This window comes from Sturnira hondurensis, unplaced genomic scaffold, assembly GCF_014824575.4.
Source record: "Sturnira hondurensis isolate 20B ecotype Veracruz unplaced genomic scaffold, ASM1482457v3 Scaffold0006413, whole genome shotgun sequence".
Classification (NCBI taxonomy): Eukaryota; Metazoa; Chordata; class Mammalia; order Chiroptera; family Phyllostomidae; genus Sturnira; species Sturnira hondurensis.
In genome coordinates, this window is record NW_028079044.1 from 6,072,104 (window position 1) to 6,091,575 (window position 19,472).

Below are 19,472 nucleotides of genomic sequence, written 5' to 3' on the forward strand. Positions count from 1 at the left end.
ACATTAGAAAACTTATAACAATTTAATTCATAGAAACTAAGTCAATCACTTAGAAACTGAACCCAAATGTTTCACCTTTGTACTAGGGAAATTTTTATTTGTTTAAAACTTTCTTGAATGCCCCAAGACCTCTTTAGTTTTCCACTATAAAACAAGTACTTTTTATTGTCAACTGGATTTCATTTCTGCTTAAAACAGTCTTTAGGCTACTAATACCCTATCTCCACACCATTCATCATTTATTCTCCTCATTCTAAGTATCTATAATAAGAACCACATTAGGTTTAGACTCGATTACCCACAGGTCAGCTATGTAACCCTGGACTGGGACTGACCTTTCTAAGCCTTACTTCTAATCTGCCAAACCAGATACCAGCTTTGTCTAGTACCCAGAGAATTTTTAAACAACAGAAATTATGTGTGTCAAATGTTCATTAGGTGTAATGTATTGTGTGCATTCCCGTCTGCACACACTGCCTGTGCCTTTACCGTGAGTGCGGAGACATGCACCGCCTGTACGTCACCTCCATAATCTTCACACACCACATCATAAGCAAGCAGCTCTTTTTTCACTTTTTCAGGATCAGCCTCAGCTTTGTCACATTTGTTTATGGCAAGGACAACAGGCACTGAAAGAGACAAACACCTTCAATTCCAGATATTCACAATGAAGACACCAATCTTTTCTCACTTTCTCTTTACTCAGTGGANGCATCATTTCTTTTTTTAAGGTTTTATTTACTTACTTTTAGAGAAAGGGGAAGGAAGGGAGAAAGAGAGGGAGAGAAACACTGACTGGTTCTCTCTCTAATGCCTCCAACCAGGGACATGGTTCACAACCCAGACATGTGCCTTGATAGGGAATTGAACCAGTGACCTTCTGTTTTGTAGGACGACACTCAACCCACTGAGACATTCCAGTCAGTGCAAGGAGGCATAATTTCTAAGCATCTTGTAGGAAGGAAATTTAGAAAAAGTAAAGATAAAATAAAAATTAACCAAAAGAATGTGGCCAAATACAGGACCATCCTTCAGTGAATGATCTTAGGGGAGGAAATGTCTGTATTATGAGTAAACCATGGAACATAAGAATGAACAAAAAAAGAAACTGTTACTTAGCAGCAACCTGCATAGGATAAGAGAATTGGAAAATGCTGTCACAAAGCAGGCAGTAAGCTTCCTTGGTGTTTTTCAACCAGAAAACAGTAACTGGTAATTTAAAAGAGAATAGAATTTGTCTTAGTAACATTAGAAAACTTATAACAATTTAATTCATAGAAACTAAGTCAATCACTTAGAAACTGAACCCAAATGTTTCACCTTTGTACTAGGGAAATTTTTATTTGTTTAAAACTTTCTTGAATGCCCTAAGACCTCTTTAGTTTTCCACTATAAAAGAAGTACTTTTTTATTATCAACTGGATTTCATTTCTGCTTAAAACAGTCTTTAGGCTACTAATACCCTATCTCCACATCATTCATCATTTATTCTCCTCATTCTAAGTATCTATAATAAGAACCACATTAGGTTTAGACTCAATTACCCACAAGTCAGCTATGTAACCCTGGACTGGGACTGACCTTTCTGAGCCTTACTTCTAATCTGCCAAACCAGATACCAGCTTTGTCTAGTACCCAGAGAATTTTTAAACAACAGAAATTATGTGTGTCAAATGTTCGTTAGGTGTAATGTGCTGTGTGCGTTCCCGTCTGCACACACCGCCTGTGCCTTTACCGTGAGTGCGGAGACATGCACCGCCTGTACGTCACCTCCATAATCTTCACACACCACATCATAAGCGAGCAGCTCTTTTTTCACTTTTTCAGGATCAGCCTCAGCTTTGTCACATTTGTTTATGGCAAGGACAATAGGCACTGAAAGAGACAAATACCTTCAATTCCAGGTATTCACAATGAAGACACCAATCTTTTCTCACTTTCTCTTTTTTTTTTTTTTTTTTAAACATTTTATTTATTTATCTTTAGAGGGGGAGGGAAGGAGAGAGGAAGAGAAACATCAATGTATGGTTGCTTTTATGCATCCCCTGCTGGGAACTGACCCCTGCCAGGAACTGGCCTGCAACCCAGGCATGTACCCTGACTGGGAATCGAACCGCGATCGTCTGGTTCGCAGGCCCGCGCTCAATCCACTGAGCTACACCAGCCAGGGCTCTCACTTTCTCTTTACTCAGTGGATGTACTTACTTAACAAAGACCTAAAAAGACCCACTTTAGATCCACTGTGCTCTGCTTTCTACATATAAAGGATCCTAGATGTGAAATGTCAAAACTGTAATTATAAGCAGATTCTGAATTAAGAATAGGCACCTAAGGTGATTTTAAACAAAACCAAAAAAAAACCAAAAAGATATGTTGGGTAGAGAAAGGCCTACCCTTAAGCCTAAAAGCAAGAGATCAGCAACTATACTGGAAATGATCTCCAGAAAAAAATCAAGAGAAGATTCTCATTCAGTTCTAATGCCACTAGATGATTTGCTTCTTCTTTCCAGAAACTACTAATTCATTGTTAAAACCTGACATTTTACACTGGAAATTAGGTATTATTACTGTGAACTTTCCTTTAGGATTTACAGCAACTCTTTATCTGTACTTTAGCTCAGTGACTGACACATAGTGATAGATTCTCAATAAATGTTTTACTAAATGAATGAACCAAATAACCTTATAATCTCTAAGGTTATAACCTTATAACCTTATAATCTACTTATAATCTACTTGTCGTTACTAAACATACCCTCTCATAAGAAAAATCACACAAAATTCTAGAAGCTAATTCCCTCAGCTGGGTTTCACCAACTCTACAATTTTCTCAGGTATCAAAGGAACAGAAATTGAAAACAGACACACAAAATAGCTATGCAATCCCAACCCACTACTACGAAGAAGTACCTCCCATCTTGATGAGCTGGAAATTAACAAGGACCAAGAGAACAAGTGAAAGCATGATAGGGATTTTCTGGTCAAGATGATGGCATAGGTAAACACACTCACCTCCTTGCACAACCACATCAAGATTACACCTAAACTATAGAACAACCTGACAACTATGGAATGAAACTACATCCATTCAGACTGGTAGGAGGGGCAGAGATGTGGAATGGGTGGGTCCCATATCTACATGTGGTGGATAAAAACTCAGGAGGGATATCTTGAGGGCAAGGAGTCCCAGGCCCACACCAAGCCCCCCAGCCCAGGGTTCCTGTGCCATGAAGATAAATCCCTGTATCTCCAGCTGCAAAAGCCAGCAGGTACTGAGTCAGTGGAAGAAAATTCTGGAGTACCTTTAAAGACACTATACATGGACTTAATCAGACTCACTCCCTCTGAGCTCAAGCACCAGGGAAGCAGCTTGAAAGGCATGAGTGGCATACAATAGGGAACTGACGTGTCTGGCATCAAGGAAGGAGCCAGGGGACAGCTTTCCCCCAGACAGAAAGTCAGGCAGAGGCCATGGTCCCTTTTCTGAGCCCTCCCCACAAAGAGGCAGAGGGCTGGCAGGTGGGTGCCATATCTGAGACTCCATCAACCTGGCTAATAGTGTTTGCCTTGCCCTGGAGATCCCCAGAGAGTCCATCCCACCCAACTTACAGGCCCATCCAAGTTGTTAACCATGACTTTTCCGTATGAATGGCTTGTCTTGGCTCATGCTTTACAACTTCCTAAATCTCTCAAAAAAGCAACAGACAGCCACAGAGCCCTGAGTGCCCGTACCTCTCCTAAGTGGCCCCAAGCACAGCAGTAGCAGCTGCCAGCTTAAAATCACAGCATGGCTTCACCTGGTAATCTCCTAGCCCAGCACAAGTAGCAGCCATCTCAGATTGCTTAACAGCTCATGCAGGGTGACCCTGGACAGAACACAGGTGGTTGCTGACCTTGGCTTGCACCACTCAGGAAACTCCAGAGCCTGTGCACCCAGTGAACAGCTACAAACGTATCAGAGCACCACCACCCTGCTCTGCACAGTTGATCCTCCATGGAGGGCAGAAGTTGGAGGTCAGTGGTGAAAGTCAGTCCTTGCAGCTGACTGGCCTGGGTGAATCCATCCCATTGATCTGCTGGCAGAAATCAAGGCTCAACTACAAGAGAAGGGTGTACTCAGTCCACAGGGCACACCTTGAGTACACAGTCTGAGTGATAGGTGAGGCTGTGCCACTGGACCCTACAGGACACCTGCTACATTAGGCCAAGACAGGGAGATAAAATAGCTCTACCTAGTATATAGAAACAAACACAAGGAGGCTGCCAAAATGAGCAAAGAAACATGGCCCAAATGAAAGAACAGATCAAAACTCCAGAAAAAGAGTGAAATGAAGTGGAGATAAGCAATCTATCAGGTACAGATATAAGGATGCTTATAAGGATGGTTATACTGGTTATAAGGATGCTCAAGGAACTTAGTGAAGACCTCAGCAGCCTAAAAATAATACAGTCAGTAATGAAGGATACACTAATGGCAATAAAGAACAATTTACAGGGAAACAACAGTAAAGTAGATGAAGCTGAGAATCAAATCAATGATTTGGAGCATAAGGAAGCGAAAAACAACCAATCAGAATAACAAGAAAAAAAGGATAAAAAAATGACAGTATAAACAGTCTCTGGGACAACTTCAAACATTCCAACAAACAGATCATAGGGGTGCCAGAAGGAGAAGAGAAAGAGCAAGAAATGGGAAATCTATTTGAAAAAATAATAAAAGAAAACTTCCCTAAGTCCAGGAAGCACAGAGTCCCAAACAAGATGAATGAGAAGAGGCCCACTCCAAGACACATCATAATTAACATGCCAAAGGTCAAAGATAAAGAGAGAATCTTAAAAGCACCAAGCCATTATTAAATTAAATGTTTTTTTTTAAAGAAGGTTTCTTTTTTTAAAAAGATTTTATTTATTTATTTTTAGAGGGGAAGGGAAGGAGAGAGAGAAATATCAATGTATGGTGGCCTTTGGTGTGTTCCCTGCTGGGAACTGGCCTGCAACCCAGGCATGTGCCCTGACTGGGAATTGAACCACGGTTGTTTGGTTCGCAGACCTGCATTCAATTCACTGAGCTACACCAGCCAGGGCCCATTATTAAATTAAATGTTAAAGGGACTTATTTAAGAAAAAGAAGATCAAAACTATGAATAATAAAATGGCACTAAATACATATCTATCAACAACTGAATTTAAAAAACAAACTAAGCAAACAAGAACAGAGACAGAATCATGGATACAGAGAGCATTTTGATAGTTGCCAGATGGGAGGGGATGGATAAAAAGGTGAGGGGATTGAGAAGGACAAATAGGTAGTTACAGAATACCCATGGGGGTGTAAAGTACAGTGTAGGAAATGGAGTAGCCAAAGAGCCCCCACGAACATGAACAGTGGTGTCAGGATTGTCTGAGAGTGTGAGGGGGTACTGAGTGCGGGTGGGACAAAGGGGGAAAATGAGACAACTGTTAATAGCATAATGAATCACATAGAATTTTTAAAAATGCATGATATATAGAATTTATCACATATCTTAATAAACTTGTCTGCTGAGATCCCCAGCAGATTTATCACTCTCTTCTTTTTGTTATATTCCCTAAAATCATTAAGAACATAGTCCACTCCACAAAGGCAATTTTGAGAAATTAAAAAGGAAAGAGAATCACACTGAAAACTTGAAGATCAAATTCCTATTACAAACATGTTGCAAATTAACTGCAATGAGGGGAGTTCCTGCCACTCTCTGGGTCTTAGTTTTCATGTTGTGAGATGAAAAGAATTTAATTAAATCAGTGATTCTCAACCTTTTTTTTTCTTACCAAAACCCCTAGGGGAATGTGATGCATCCATCAGGTACACTTTCTCAAGAGGACAGCATTTGCACAGTGGGTACAATGTCATATCAGAATAAAAATGAATGTGTGGAGTATGTACCTATTACAATTCTTTTTTTTTTTTACACATGTAGGGTGTTTGCTCACAGGAAGGGCACGAGTTCTGTGCCCTCCACACAATGACCCTGAGTTCCTGTTGGGTGTGTTATAAACTGAGGAGCCATTTCTTCAGGCCCCCTGCTCTGAGCACACCCGCTGTGCTACAATTTTTAAATGGAGAAATAAGGGAGAAAATAGCCAAGTAATTTTTCAAAAGTTTCAATTTTATACCTTTGACCAAATAAGAATTTACTGAAAGTATATGAGAGGACGTTTCTTTTTAGAAAACAAGTCAAGGTAACACACGAACAAGGAATAACAGAATTAGAACATCACTACTTTGCAACTTCTAATGAATTCAGGTAATGGGTACATAGGAGTTTGTTATTCTCTTCTTACTTTTACATCTAATTAAAATTTCCATGATAAAAAGTTACTTTAAAATTTATTTGAGACTGTTACAGTGTCACGCTATGCCAAGTAAATAGTACAGAAAGGACTTCAGCTGTATTCACAAGTCCCAAATTGAATCCTGATACGCTGTTCTCAGTAGTTACATCAGTGGGAAAAGAATTCACCAGTCTTATCTGTAGAAGCAGGTATAATAATGCTGAGATTTCCATGGAAACTAAGTGGGCTACGTGTGCACTGCCGCAGAACAGTGACTCATGTAAGTCAGCCACTGCCACACAGTACCTTGAGCATCTTTGGCATGTTGAATAGATTCTACAGTTTGTTTCATTACTCCATCATCTGCAGCTACAACCAATATGACAATATCAGTGACCTGAGCACCTCTGGCTCTCATTGCTGAGAAAGCAGCATGTCCTGGAGTATCAAGAAAGGTTATCTTTTCCCCAGAAGGCAGAGAGACTGTGGAAACAGAAATCCAAGAACACTAAGGACTCAAATATATACTTCCTTAATATGAAGAAATATATGTGACATTATCAAACACAATTAATTTTTTAAAATAATTTTATTCCTTCTTAATAAGAACAATACAGATCATAATTTCACAACAAAAAGTGATAATGTACTAGTGAGACCTGTAAGGTTTTCTTTGCATGTAATAATTTCAAACCCAAACTCTTCATACTTCTAAAATATAACTACTTTCATAAATGTACCAACTGGTATATATTCAGGAGAGAATACAGCGAGAGTTATGTAGGCAGCCACCCTGCATCGGCAAACGTCAGCTGCACAACTGCCTTAACAACAAAGGCAATTTAGTACACAATTGGTAGCTCAGGATCCGAGTCCAAAAGCCTCGGTTTCAATCCTGGATTTGCCACTTCGTAGCTGTGTGCATTGACTAAGTAACTTACCCTAAACAAATCACAGCCCTCTTACCTGTAAGTAGGAACATTAATACCTACCTAATGGTAGCTATTATTTTTTAATTGTTATCAGCAACATTATCACAAGCTAGCACTGAAGAATTTAAGTTCATTAAACCAAACAAAGAATGGGCTAGAATAAAAAGGTAATATAATTTTCTTCTTATAGAATGTACACAATGACCTTTATTAACCACCTGCTCTACATGTCATCAAACCAATGGCTTTACTCTTCAGCCTTCCTTTTACTTTGCATTGGTCTATTTCATACTACGACACTAGCTTTAAGAAAATAATCTGTGGAGTTCCCAAGCACATAATGTTAAGGCAGTTTGTGTTCATACCAAGAAAGGCACCAATGTGCTGAGTGATGCCTCCAGCTTCCATTGCTGCCACTTGAGTTTTTCGCAGTTTGTCAAGTAGTGTCGTTTTCCCATGATCGACATGGCCCATTATTGTAACAACTGGAGACCTTGGGATTAATAAAGCTGGATCTGCCTGGGGCCTAAAATTAACAGCAAAGGAGTGTCATTTCTTAAACATCAAAACAGTTTATAGCCAGCGAACTAATTTGCAGTTATCTCTGTGACCTACCGTTAACGATAAAAACCAACCTTCAGCTCTGATTAGACATCATCTTCTCTTCTTCCATGCATACAACTTAGGACAAAATACATGACTACCTACCTACAGTTGGCATCTTCATAATACTAAGCAGAAATGAATACATTTTTTAAGTTCAGGATCAATATACATACTTGGAAAACTAGGAAAAATAACCCCTAGAATTTTATAATAACCTGAACATATTGATGCTTTCAGCACTTCAAAGAAAAGTTTAACATGATTTTAACTGCAAAAAAATTTTTAAGGCAGCTCTTTCCATTAAAAAGCGTTGAGTAAAACTATGTGGTCTCCTTCCCCCATCATATGGTTATGTTTTACCTTCTCACGGCATCTTTATTTTCTCTGACTTTGTCCTGCTTTAATTTGCTCCATTTTAATTTCATCCCTGCCTTCTTTATTACATCTTTGATCCAGACTTCATCTAAGTGTGAGTCTGCTTCTAGTGAATCTATGTCGATAGACGTGTTCATTAAAGCTTCATATATATAATCTGGGTGGAATAAGATAAGAAAGTGACCTCTGTCAATAAACGTCCATATACACAGTACACTCATCAGAGGAATAACTATATAAGCTACCTATTTCTCTACTGCTAACAAATCACAAAGAAACTAAAAAGAAAATGATCTTTAAAACATAACACATTTATATAAATTAGAATTTCTGCATATTCATAAATATCTGGAACATTTATGTACTTTATGAACCATCAGAACCATCAGAAAAACATTAAATTGCATGTTGTACACATTTATTTAGTACTGAGCAGTTTACCAGTCTAGTTCTTTGAAGACCTGTAGTTACACATACCATACATTACAAATATGTATAGATATACAGTAGATTCCTGTTATTCGCAGTAGTTATGTTCTATAAAATCTTCACAAATACTGAAATAGCAAATACTAAACCACTGCTCTGAAGGGAAATGCAGGCTTAGTTTCCTTTAGCCTCTAGTCACAAAATTTTCACCAGCCAATCAATACATACCTTGTTTTAAGTGTTTCTGTTTAAAGACACTTTATTTATTTATTTAATTTTATTTTAATTGTTGTTCAAGTACAGTTTTCTGCCTTTTATCCCCATCCCAGACTACCCCCCAGCCCTCCCCCCTCCCTCCTGTTTCCACCCCCCTTGTTATTGTCCATATGTCTTTTATTAAAGACACGTTATTTAATACACTCTATTGTTGATTCATTAACCCTGAACTCATAGTCAACAGCACTATAAATTAATACCAGGACAAAACTTATCTAAACATGTATTTTCTTTTTAAAAAATTTATTTATTTACCTTTAGAGACAGGGGAAAAGAGTGAGAAAGAGAGGGAGAGAAACACTGATGTGTGAGAGATAGGTCTATTGGTTGTCTCCTGCATACCCCCAACTGGAGACCTGGCCTGCAAGCCAGCAGGTGCCCCTGACTGAGAATCAAACCAGTGACCTTTCAGGTCACAGGCCCGTGCTCAATCCACTGAGCCACACTAGCCAGGGCTAAACATGCATTTTCTCTGTACAGCACATTACAGCGTTCCTGTAGGTAGTAACACTAAACTTCAGCACTATGCTCAGGGGTCATTTTAAGCAGCAAAATCACCAACAAAAAGTACAAAAATGCAAAACATGTGGCACTGAATGAACCACAAAAATGACACTTGTTTACAGTCTGAGAGCTGAAACAAGAAGGCAGAAGGCATGAACCTTAGCTAGGAAAGTATGACTAGGCAACTCAAAATTTTCACCCCTCTGCACACGTTGGGGAATGCCTGCAAAAGCACTGTGAGTATTGATTTTGGGGCTGCAAATACATTTTAGAGAGTATGCCAATGCAGAATCCCCAAATAATGACAATCAACTGTATGGACATACACACATACACAATACCTCACTATGCGCACATGTAATTAATTTATGTTTATTATGTATTTGGGGTCTGAAACATCTTAAAATATATGAAAAATATTTACTTATTCTTCTGCATTTTATTTAATGTGCTTTGTTTTAACTTCAGTCATATTATCAGTGTGGATGAAAATTTAATGTACAGTGAACTGGGTGCTGGCCTGCAAACCAGAGGGTCACTGGTTCAATTCCTGATCAGGCAGGGAACATTGCCTAGGTTGCTGGCTGGGTCCCTGGTGAGGGGCATGTAAGAGGCAACCACACACTGATGTTTCTCTCCTCTAGTTCTCCCTCCCCCTCTCTAAAAAATAAATAAATTAAATCCTTAAAAATTTAATAAAAAAATTTTAATTTTTAAAAATTTTAAAATATTTTAAATATTTTTAGAAATTTAAATATTAAAAAAATAATGTACCTATTATGATAATGAAATAAGTAGTTTTATGTTTCCAGACTTTCAATCATCTTATAAATATATGTATTTTGAAAGAAAATATTTTATATTTTGTGTATCCTCAAATACACAAAATATAAAAGAGCACTGCATTCAGTAGTGTGCTGGTAAGTGTTTACTCACAAGGCTTCCTCACCCCCAGAAACTAATTCCTGCACTGGCCAGAGAGCTCAGTTAGTTAGAACATCATCTGCGTATGCCAAGCTTGTGGATTCAGTCTCCCAACAAAGCACATACCAGAATTAACCAGTGCTTTGGGTAGTAAAGACACAATACAATACATAGATGATGTATTATAGAATTGTATACCTGAAACCTAGATAATTTCATTAACCAATGTCACCCCAATAAACTCAATTATAAAACAAGCAGAAAAGAATGAACCAATGAATGCACAAATCAGTAGAACAATAAATCAATGTTTCTCTCTCCCTTCCTCTCTCTCTCGAGTCAATAAATAAAATATTCTAAACATTTCCTGATTTATGGCACTTCCTAATTTCTATGGTGCAAATACCATGGTTAACTTCAAGCTACCAACATGAAATCACTGAACCCAGAGATGGAAAGAGATGCGCAGCAGCACACTATTATTTACTATTTCTAAATATAGGTAAAATATGCATGAATAAGCTCAAGAACATAGATAATAATAAAATGCAGTAAAATAATTGGGAAGTAGTTTTAATGAATGTTTATTGCATTTATGATTAAATTTTTAAAAAGATTTTATTTATTTATTTTTAGAGAGAGGGGAAAGGAGGGATAAAGAGAGGGGGAGAAACATCAGTGCGTGGTTGCCACTTATGCACCCCCAAATGGGGACCTGGCCTGCAACCCAGGAATGTTCCCTGACTAGGAATCAAACCAGCAATCCTTTGGTTCTCTAGCCAGCGCTCAATCCACTGAGCCACACCAGCCAGAGCTCATTTAATTTTTTTAAATGGCTGCATTTAACAACCAGCTCCCATAATCCTCTTAATTCAGCGACTGGCTCACAAAGGGAAGCAACCTCTAGCACATCACTGATAACTGCACAACAATGCAAGAAGCCCTTTCCTATGTGTCTCCCTACCACATCCCTTCCCAAGAAAACACATTTTAAGAACAATACAATTCAAATCTTCTATATGGATACAGTCTCAGAAAATAAGAAAACTCTTTCTAAAAAGAAAGATTATGAGTACAATTTAATTTCTAATAATACTAAGAATCCCTAATAATCCAGTAACTATAGTTTTCCAATATGTTTTGCTATACTTCTGAGAGGTAGCTTAAACATAGGGATCTTTTGCTCTATATATCAAGTGCATATAGTATTGACATATTTTCTATCTTTATCCAAGACCTGAATCAAGCTTATTATTATTATTTATAAAATTATATCAATACATGTTTCCATGGAAAAATTCTGAATGATATGACCATATCTGTTTGTTCTCTTAATGTTTTCTGGTTGTCAAATGATTGCCAAAGGCAACCACAAAGTTATTAGCACACAAGACAGGGTGCTAATTTTCTGTTCTTTGTGAGGATGCATATGCACAATGAATGGTAACACCTTCAGGCAGAAAACATTAAAGTTCTAGTTCAGCTGTAGTTCACAAAATAACAATTCTGGAGAGCTAATGTGGTCTGTGAGTAAGAAGAGCATGGGCTCTGAAGCCATACTTCCAGGGTTCAAATCATGGCTCTACCACATTCTAGCTGCGAAATCCTGGGCAATTATTTATCCTCTCTATGCCTCAGTTTCTCAACCAATAAATGGGTATAATAATTATACCTACATCTAGTACATTGTGAGAATAACAGAGTTAATAAATATAAAATATTAGTACATAGTAAGAGATCAATAAATGAGTTATTATTATTCATTCTTTTTTCCAAATCTCTGATTCACTTGTTACTTTATTTTGCTACAATTATGAGCTGGTTCTTGTTTATTGAAAGTTATTTTTTTTAAAGATTTTATTTATTTATTTTTAGAGAGAGGGGAAGGGAAGGAGAAAGAGTGGAAGAGAAACATCAGTGTGTGGTTGCCTCTCATGCGTTCCCCACTGGGAACTGGCCTGCAACCCAGACATGTGCCCTGACTAGGAATCAAACCAGTGACCCTTTGCATGCTTCACAGGCCCGTGCTCAATCCACTGAGCCACACCAGACAGGGCTGAAAGTTATTTTATTTTTTAGATTTTTTTTCTTTTTTAAATTAAACTCATTGGGATGACATTGGTTAATAAGATCATATAGGCTTCAAGTGTACATTTCTGTGATACACGATCTATATATTGCATTGTATGCCCACCACCCAAAATCAGATCATCCATCTTCTGTCAGTTTATAATGAAAACTCAAATTTTGTTCCCACAATCCTAAATTGGTAATAAATACATAACTGGTGCAGTAAGGAAATAAAAAATTGCCCTGGCTGGTGTGCCTCAGTGGATTGAGCATGGGCCTGCAAATCAAAGGCTCTCGGTTCAATTCCCAGTCAGGGCACATGCCTGGGTTGCAGGCCAGTCCCCACCAGGGGGACACACGAGAGGCAACCATACATTGATGTTTCTCTCCCTCTCTCCTTCCCTTCCCCTCTAAGGATAAATAAAATCTTTTTAACAAAACAAAACAAAAAGCAAAAAATAAAATAAAATAAAAAATTGACAAAGATGCCGTATATTTATAAATAAAAAGAGTATTATTAAAAGTTGCAATTAATGCCCTGGCTGGTGTAGCTAGTGGATTGAGCACGGGCCTGTGAACCACACAATCATGGTTCAATTCCCAGTCAGGGCACATGCCTGGGTTGCAGGCCAGTTCCCAGCAGGGGACTCACGAGAGGCAACCATACATTGATATTTCTCTCCCTCTCTCCTTCCCTTCCTCTCTAAAGATAAATAAATAAAATCTAAAAAAAAAAATTTAAAAAAGTTGCAATTAATACTATGAATATTTTTCTGCTGGCATTACAGATACTGTCAAAATTAGTGAAAAAAGGAAATCATAAAATTATAGAGAAAAAAGGGAAAGTAAATGAATATAAATATGGTTCCTCAGTTCAAAAACATTCTTTGGACCTAATCTAATATCCCACACAATTTCTGAGAAAGAAAGGTTAGTCCAGATAAGAAAATAATTTCTTGGAAAAATAAAAATAAAAAATAAATGTTAAAAAAAAAAAGAAAATAATTTCTACTTTTATTAGAAACAAAATCTTAAAGAACTATATTTGACAAAGAGTCAAGAATTAGAATTTGTGGCAAAAAGTGAAAAATACTGNATTACAGATACTGTCAAAATTAGTGAAAAAAGGAAATCATAAAATTATAGAGAAAAAAGGGAAAGTAAATGAATATAAATATGGTTCCTCAGTTCAAAAACATTCTTTGGACCTAATCTAATATCCCACACAATTTCTGAGAAAGAAAGGTTAGTCCAGATAAGAAAATAATTTCTACTTTTATTAGAAACAAAATCTTAAAGAACTATATTTGACAAAGAGCCAAGAATTAGAATTTGTGGCAAAAAGTGAAAAATACTGGAATGACTTAACAACTTTCTAAATTGCCAGTCTATTTTCATTCTTGAATGCTTTAGTCTCATTGCAAATAAAATACCAGGTGTTCCATGTTCCCATATTTCTTCTTATAAAATCATGTGACTCACCTATGTCCTTCTCCATTGCTGTAGCCAGCTCCTCAACAGTCATTCCAAGCCACACCTCCACCTCCTTTTTAGATTTTGTTGAAGGTAACTGAGATTTCCGTGATTTTTCTTCCTATCAAAAGTTCAGAATACGTGGAGAAGAAAAACTTTTAAGTGACAATTTATATTTATTCTGAAAAACTTTTAAGTGACAATTTATATTTATTCTGGAATATTTATTCAGCTTCTATTTCTATCAATTAACACTCCCATAAGCAATTAAATCTCAGACTAAAGTTAAAAGTCAGAATTCTCAATTTACTGTTATACACCAATTTCCAAGTAATCAAATTCATCAGCATTGCCAAACAATTAACTAGAACTTCCCTTCTTCACACAGATTTATTGCTTGGAGTGTAGCATTATGGAATACATATTCTGTGAATGACAAAATACTCAAAATGAACTTCTACTCATGGCTCTAGGCACTTTCAGATCAGACCAAATATTACACTGATGATATAAATCTACCTTCTTTGTTACTAGAAGCCTATATTGAGATAAAGCAGCCCCAAGGAGCGTGTCTGTTGGCCAGGGCCGGATGCACTGTTGAGCTGCCCATCCTGGGTAAGCAGATGAAAACACATGCCTCCAATGTGCTAACGTTCTTCTTTGACCAAGGCTATGCAGCTGTCTACAAACAGTGTGAAATCGCAGCAAATTCTCCAACTTTAGCATCTTCTGGTTCATGCTTCTCCTAGGAAAAAAGTTTTAAAGTAATATTTTGGTTATTTAAATCAAGTTAGTGGATATTAACTGGATATCTACTAAATGGAAAGCAATGCACTGGAGTTACAGTGAATAAAACCAGGTTCCTGTTCTGAAAGAGCTCACAGTCAGGTTGGAGTTGGGATTCCATACTAACTACTCTCTAGACATTATCATTGTTAAAGTTCCTCCCATGATAACATCAAAATACAGTAAAAACTTATAAAGGGCTCTTTTTTCACTCTTGGAAAACATCAACTAACAAATCAAAAATAGAGTAATTTTCCTAAAGTGCAAATTTGAATTCATCAGCTCTCTGCTAAGCACCCACCAATGCACCCCATAAATCACCAGTTTAATGAACAACTTCAAAACATGCTATGTAAGGATTCACTTACCTGCCCTCTGTCGACCTCACTTCAACTCTTTTTTATACTCTTACAGTCCCCTCACTCCTACCTCCCAGGCTTTTGTTACTCGTACCCACCTGTAATCTCTAAAGGTTTGTCATCTAATTTTGAACCTTGGCATAAGCCCCCCCTATGTTGAATAGTCTTTCAACATTCACCATTCTTCCCTCTTCCCCACTGCCCAAAGATGCTTTAGAGAGGAAGGCACCCAATAATATATCTATTAAATAATGCCTTTTGCATATCATTTTTGTACTGAAAGAAGAGTTTATTGAGAGAACACTGCAACAGAACTCAATAGTATTGTTTAGAACTGTGTATAGTTCTTTTCCTCCTTGAGTCTTCTGTTCCTTCTGCTTCCAAGACTGCATTTCTACAGCTTTGCTTTTCAGTTTTTAAGAGCAGGAACAACTAAAATAATGTAAGAAGTACATGTTTTCTCCTCAGCAAACATTTCCTGAGCACCAGCTTCCAGGCAGTGTGTTTGAGGTTTCTGATTCAAAGTTTAATGAGACAAGGTCCCTTCCTTCAGAGTTCACTGCCTGTAAAGTGTTCCAATATGATTCTCAGGCCCGTTAAACACCTTTAAACACCTCAAGAATGACACATTTTAAAATTTCTATTTAGGTACAAGTCTCTGGACTAAGAAGTAAACAGTGCTCAGGAAGCAAAAGATTCCTTAGGGAGGAAAATAATTTTAATGAGTCTTAAACCAGATTTGACAAGGACACACATTAATGGGATAGGAGGAGAGGCCCTACATGGCAATTAACCAGAGCACAGATATATAATTAATGCCAGAATTAGAAAAACACTGAGGGCAATCCAAATATCAAAACTGGAAGGCACCCTCACTTGCTACTAACTCCAAGCCCCTCATTTTACAGAAAAGTACAATGGGGCTCAAAAAAACTCCAACGGCATACCGCCAGTTCATGGCAGGCAGGACTAGAAGCCAGGCTTTCGACACCCAATTCGGTGTTCTCTCGCCGCGAGGACTTCTCGGAATCTGAAGACGGATGTTGGAAATACTAGTTGCAATGGTGGAAACGTCTGGGTAGAACAGTTGGAAGCCTTGAGCCTAAAAAGCAGTCCCTGTAGAAAAAGTACGGGTGTGGGGTGGCTTCACCTGGAGCCTGAACGCAGAAAGCCCCGGGTTCAAGGCAGGCTAGGACTGGGGGCCGCACCTACGGCTTTGGTAAGCCTAAAGAAGGGTCATGCAGGGAGTTAAAAGCATCAGGGAAAAGCCTCCGAAAGCGCAATGTTTATGATTTGTGCCACTGACACTTAGGGCCAAACAATATACGCCACCCGGGACGACACCCGGCCGAAGGACCCCACTCACTTAGCTCCCACACATTGCCCGGAGTGTCTGGATTCTGAGACTGGGTAGAAATCACCTTCCGGACACCGGAGAACTGACGGTCGGACAGTACGTCTCCAAGAAGGTCCCCACCGGGCTTCCGGTGCCGCCGGAAGCGGTCCTTCCAGCAGATCAGAAGTCCGACTGGGAATTGTAGCACCTACGGCGAACTCTGGGACTACCACCGCTAAGGGGAGCGCTCAGTGGGAGGGGCACCAGTTCGAGCTTCCGGGCCCTCCCGGGGTCAGCCGCGCCTCGGCGTTCGCTTCCCCGGCCCCCTTCTTTCCTAGAGGTACATTACTGCGCTTGTGGGGCTGTGAACACCTCTGTGCCACCGTCCATGCTGGGCACCGAGTTAAAAGGGGATTATGGGAGAAATGATAGATTCTTACAAGACACATAACAAGAAGGAAAAAAATACCAGGGATGGTAGCAGGAGTTAGTTCTGGGTAAAAAGCGCTTTCTCTTTCAGAAGTCGCCTCATGTGGCTAGCATTTTAAGCAGCATAGCCGCAGTGCGTTGCAGTCCCAGCTCATTCCCTGTTGGGGGACGTTGTGTAAAGTCTGAGCCTCCAAGAGTTTGCATTATCATCTGCAAGATGATAATGATGTAGCTATTTCATAGAATAGCAATAAGGTTATAAGAGAACCTGGTTCGTAATAAGAGTTTGCTGTTGTGATTATTACAGCCTCCTCTCAGAGCACTTCCACGCTTTGATTGGGCATGTCTTTTGGCCCCTTCCCCTTAACCACAACCATCACGACCAACCACCACTCAAGAGTCTATTGTTTTATCTTTGTCCTCATACTTAAGGCTAATGATATGGTATAGAAGAGTTTCTTACTCAAAAGCATATTTATGAAGGGAGACCCCCAAAAACTACCAGGAATTATCTTCTGGAGGATGGGCCCCTTGTAGTATATAGGCTTCCCTCCCACCCTCCACGGTGCCCAGGTCAGTTGTAGGAACCCATCTGTATCAGTGTACCAGCTGGCCTTGTGAAAGTCTGTGTTTGGCTCAGTGAATATTTTTTTAAGACTCATTCAAGGCATTTGTCCATTTCATGATGATGACTTACAAGCACACCTGCCTGCAACACACTGAGTATTTAGCAGTTTTTGACCAAACACAGCACAACCTCCATGCTGCACCCTCTCTATTCACCTGATCTCACTCCAGTGACTTATTTTTTTACCCCTGATGAAAAAAGTCCTCAAAGGGAAACATTTTGCTGATGTGGAAGAAGTGAAACAAAAAACCAGCAGAAGCACTAAAAGGCATCAAAGTTGACAAGTTCAAAAACTGTTTTGAGGAGTGGAATAAAGTCTCCATAGGCATATTGCATCACATGGAGAGTCCTTTGAAGATGATTGAAGTTTAAACATCTAAGAATAAGTATAATTTTAAATAACTCGTGGGAGTTTTGAGGGTCCCTTCCTACTGTTATCTCCCTTCCATAGTTTGACTTCCTATCTCATGCCTCCTCCTCTTATTTATTTAGTTAGTTTAGAGAGAAACACTGACATGTCGTTTCACTTATTTATTAATTCTTTGGTTGTTTCTTGTGTGTCCTGACCAGAGATGGAACCCATAACCTTGGTGTTTGGAGAGGAGGCTCTAACCAACTGAGCTACTCCACCAGGGCATCAGGCCCCACCTTTATATGTATGTATATTTTAGAGAGAAAGAGGGAGGGAAAGGGAGGAAGAGACGGGGGGAAACATCAGTAAGTTGTCTCTCACACACCCCTCAAACTGGGGACCTGGCCTGCAAATCAGGCATGTGCCCTGACCAGGAATGCAAACAGTGATCTCTTAGTTCACTCCACCCACTGAGCTACACTGCCAGGACTCCCTCCTTTTTTACATTTGTCTCCCCAGTGCCTACTGCAAATGTGTGCAATCGGTATTGCTGAATGATTGAATGAAAATCTCTGTCCTGGAAATCTTTTTAATGAACCTAACACCCACACACTTGCAAATGACGGGAGTTCATTCTAGTTGCTATCATTTTACTTACTATTCACAAACACCCACTGAAGTGCAATTTCTGCAAGAAATTGTTCTTTGCTCTCTTACTTGTCTAGCCAAGCAGTTGAGAAACAAGCAGAAACTGGCTGGTAGAACATCCAAGTACTGGTCATATCTTTCCCCATTATTAAAGCGAAAATAATTCATACTTTTTATTCATGAAGATAACACAAATTCAAGCACCATGTCAAAATATAGAAAGATTTTTGTTTTTTTTAAAGATAAGGTCAATTAAAGGAACAGAAGAGCCAACCTGAAAGAGCAAGGTCCCAATGGCCAAAGATGGAAACAGTTGAATCACAAAATAACATAGTATTGGATTATAACCCAAAGTATCAAACAAATATACTTATGTCCATCCTGATAAAAATAAATTATCAAATAAATAAAGAATGCAGCAGAGGGGACAATTCCAAGTAATACATGTGTATAATGCACTAGGAGGTAGAGCTTAATTCCCCTACTTGTGAGTGTGGGCTGGACTTAGTGACTTGCTTCCAAAGAACAGACCACAGAGTATGGAAAGGGGAAAACAGTAACTTCACAGTAGAGAATGCTGGCAAACACCACCTTCACCAATTACACAAGGTGTAACTCACCAGTGATGTTGTGTTGATATCATGTACCCCCTGAGATGTTCTGATGAGGACACTCTATCTCTTACAGTACCCTCCCCCAAGGTCTATAACTCACTCGCGGGGAAAACATCAGGCAAGCCTAAATTGAAGAGCATGCTACAAAATACCTAACAGAACTCTTCAAAACGGTCAAGGTTATGGAAGACAAGAACAGACTGAGAAACTATCACAGATCAGAAGAGACTAAGGAGGCATGATGACCAAATGCAGTGTGGTCTCCTGGGTAGAATTCTGAAACAGAAAAGCACATTAGTAGGAAAAGTGGTGAAATCTGAATAAAGTGGTTTAATTAACTATAGTACCCCAGTGTTAATTTCTTCATTTTCACAAATGTATTATAGTTAATATAACATATTAACACTAGGTGAAAC

The 19,472-nt window shown here is 38.8% G+C and overlaps 1 protein-coding gene and 1 non-coding gene across 6 annotated transcripts in view; both read right to left on the reverse strand.

Moving 5' to 3' along the window:
• Positions 1-16,537, reverse strand: part of MTIF2 (mitochondrial translational initiation factor 2) — a 28,404-nt gene extending 11,867 nt beyond the window's left edge. For 3 of the 5 annotated variants that reach the window (XR_005066759.1, XM_037047931.1, XM_037047927.1), the window contains exons 1-7: positions 15,997-16,253; positions 14,424-14,649; positions 13,914-14,025; positions 8,214-8,385; positions 7,613-7,773; positions 6,622-6,798; positions 490-629 (exon numbers count right to left, since the gene is read on the reverse strand). Coding sequence is in view for 4 of the 5 variants with exons in the window: in XM_037047931.1 (XP_036903826.1) it covers positions 490-629; positions 6,622-6,798; positions 7,613-7,773; positions 8,214-8,385; positions 13,914-14,025; positions 14,424-14,649; positions 15,997-16,007 (999 nt within the window). In the remaining variant the exon portion in view is untranslated. Of the gene's footprint in view, positions 1-489; positions 630-1,735; positions 1,876-6,621; positions 6,799-7,612; positions 7,774-8,213; positions 8,386-13,913; positions 14,026-14,423; positions 14,650-15,996; positions 16,254-16,415 lie in introns of those variants that run through there. The other 2 variants (XM_037047930.1, XM_037047928.1) reach the window with 2 other exon arrangements.
• On the reverse strand, positions 5,953-6,081 carry LOC118989033 (small nucleolar RNA SNORA11). Its single transcript, XR_005066929.1, has one exon. It is a non-coding gene; the product is annotated as a small nucleolar RNA SNORA11 (small nucleolar RNA).
• Positions 16,538-19,472: the final 2,935 nt, after the last annotated feature.